Source organism: Priapulus caudatus, unplaced genomic scaffold (genome assembly GCF_000485595.1).
Source record: "Priapulus caudatus unplaced genomic scaffold, Priapulus_caudatus-5.0.1 Scaffold48, whole genome shotgun sequence".
NCBI lineage: Eukaryota > Metazoa > Priapulida > Priapulimorpha > Priapulimorphida > Priapulidae > Priapulus > Priapulus caudatus.
Window position 1 is genome coordinate 274682 of NW_014577109.1, and position 2000 is coordinate 276681.

Below are 2000 nucleotides of genomic sequence, written 5' to 3' on the forward strand. Positions count from 1 at the left end.
GCGGCGACGCTGTCCGTGGCGTAGCTGAGAAGCTGTCCGTGGTGTAGCGGAGAAGCTGTCCGTGGTGTAGCGGAGAAGCTGTCCGTGGTGTAGCGGAGAAGCTGTCCGTGGTGTAGCAGAGAAGCTGTCCGTGATGTAGCGGAGAAGCTGGGATGTGGGGTGGCGGAAAAGAGGGGTTGGGGTGGCGGAGAAGTGGGGTTGGGGTGGGGGAGAAGTCGGGCGGAGAAGAGGTGTGTGGTAGGGGCGAGGCGTGATGTTGGTGGGAGAGAAGAGCGAGATAAGAGGGTGAGAAGCGGTGTAAGGGAGAAGGCGGTATGACGGAGGCAATTGGCAGTGCCAGCGTCTGCAGCGCTGGGGGGGGGGCGTACCGCTCTCGCGTAATCTCGGGGGCGGTGGGAGGGGGAGCGGATGAAGCCTACCGACCCCACATAGCATTTGTCATTAGCTCTCCAGTAACATTTCGCATAGCGCGCGGGTCATTGGTGGCGGGACGGCCGGCCGTATTAAGACGCTAGGGCGTGATGCATGTGATTGCCGGTCTTCGAAGAAGAACTTTTTCTCGATTTGTAATTTCGCATAGTAAGTAAGTATATGACCGGCTTTAAGAACGCGTGCGGAAGTCGATCGTTGGCGTCGTCGCGACCCCGCCACGGTCGGCCGACCTCGGAGCGACTGACTTCATGCCGTCGCTTTCGAAATAAGTACACGCCGCGCACGTCTGCGAATCCGCTGCGCACGGGTGAAGAAAGTCCGAGGCAAGAAAAAAGCCAGAAGGATGCATTTTAATGACGGGTGATCAGCGGACCGGAATGACGGAGCGTTGTTACGGCAACGATGAGCGTCGTAATGAGTCTTGCTGCGGAGCCCCCTAGTTTGTTGTCGATTATTTCCCGCACTAAATTGCGGCGCAGATCACGAGTGGGATCGTTATGTGTTGATTGGCGGCGGTCGGAGCTGATCAGTAATTATCTGCTCAAGAGACTGATTCACTGCTAACTGACTACTTATCGGGCCCGCAGGTTCGCGTCTCTACATCGACCAGCAGCTACCGTAGCGACCTCTACAGCTAGCCACCACTGCTGTCCGCTGCGCAGGGCCTGACGTGATTCCGGTGGTCGAAAAGCAGCAAGGGTGGAGAGGCGGGTGGTTACGATCGAGGCATGCGTATATCCTCGGTGTCTGGGTGTGACACACACACACCGGGAGTCGCCTAAAGAGACTGAACTCGTGGAGGGTATCAGGTGGCACTTGGCTGATTTGAGCGTCCTTTTTCTATTTGGATGTGGCATGCAGAAGGAGCGGTGGTGGTGGTACCTTACGAACGTTGGGGATGTAAGCGCCCTGTACGTTTGATTTTGGCGTGTTGGGCGCCACCTGGTGGGCAGCGTGGAAACGCTGTTCGGAGCCATTCGCGCGATCCTGTATCACACATGGCATTAGATTATTGTCCACGTGGCGTCGCCTGAATGCGTCCAGGGTGAAGCGACGAGCGAGCACGTGATCAGCAGATCAGATGATTTCTTACATGCCTGTTTTGGGTCGCGACTATGACGGTGACTCTCTCTCTCTCTCTGTCCCTCCCCCCATCTCTCTCTCTCTCTCACTCTCTGTCTGTCTTGCTCCCCCTCTCTCTTCCTCTCTCTCTCTTCCTCTCGCTCTCTCTCTCTCTCCCTCGCACTTGTCCGCTATGGCTGTGTGTGTGGGGTGCAGCGGGAGGGCAGCTCGGTGTGGCGCGCATCGACCCGACAGCTCCGACACTCCATCACGCTCCTCCGAATGTCTCCGTATAGAATTACAAACTCAAACAGAATTAAACTAATCGACGGGCACATTTTTATTACTCCGCTCACGGTTTGTTATCATTCTGATTATTCTTCTTCGGATTTTCAGAGCATTTCGTCTGAGCAGCGCGCTCTGTGATCGATTGGTAGCCGGATATAGTCTGGCACTCGTAGCTCGGCGTGTTCATCAATCGCCTGCGCTTCAAGATGCTTGTAGCC

The 2000-nt window shown here is 56.1% G+C and overlaps 1 protein-coding gene across 1 annotated transcript in view; it reads left to right on the plus strand.

Annotated features, from left to right (window-relative positions):
- The window catches only part of LOC106820805, a 9296-nt gene extending 8192 nt beyond the window's left edge, over positions 1-1104 (plus strand). The window contains exon 3 of the mRNA XM_014825375.1: positions 1020-1104. Within this exon, the coding sequence (XP_014680861.1) occupies positions 1020-1054 (35 nt within the window). The 3' untranslated portion in view covers positions 1055-1104. The remainder of the gene's footprint in view (positions 1-1019) is intronic.
- Positions 1105-2000: the final 896 nt, after the last annotated feature.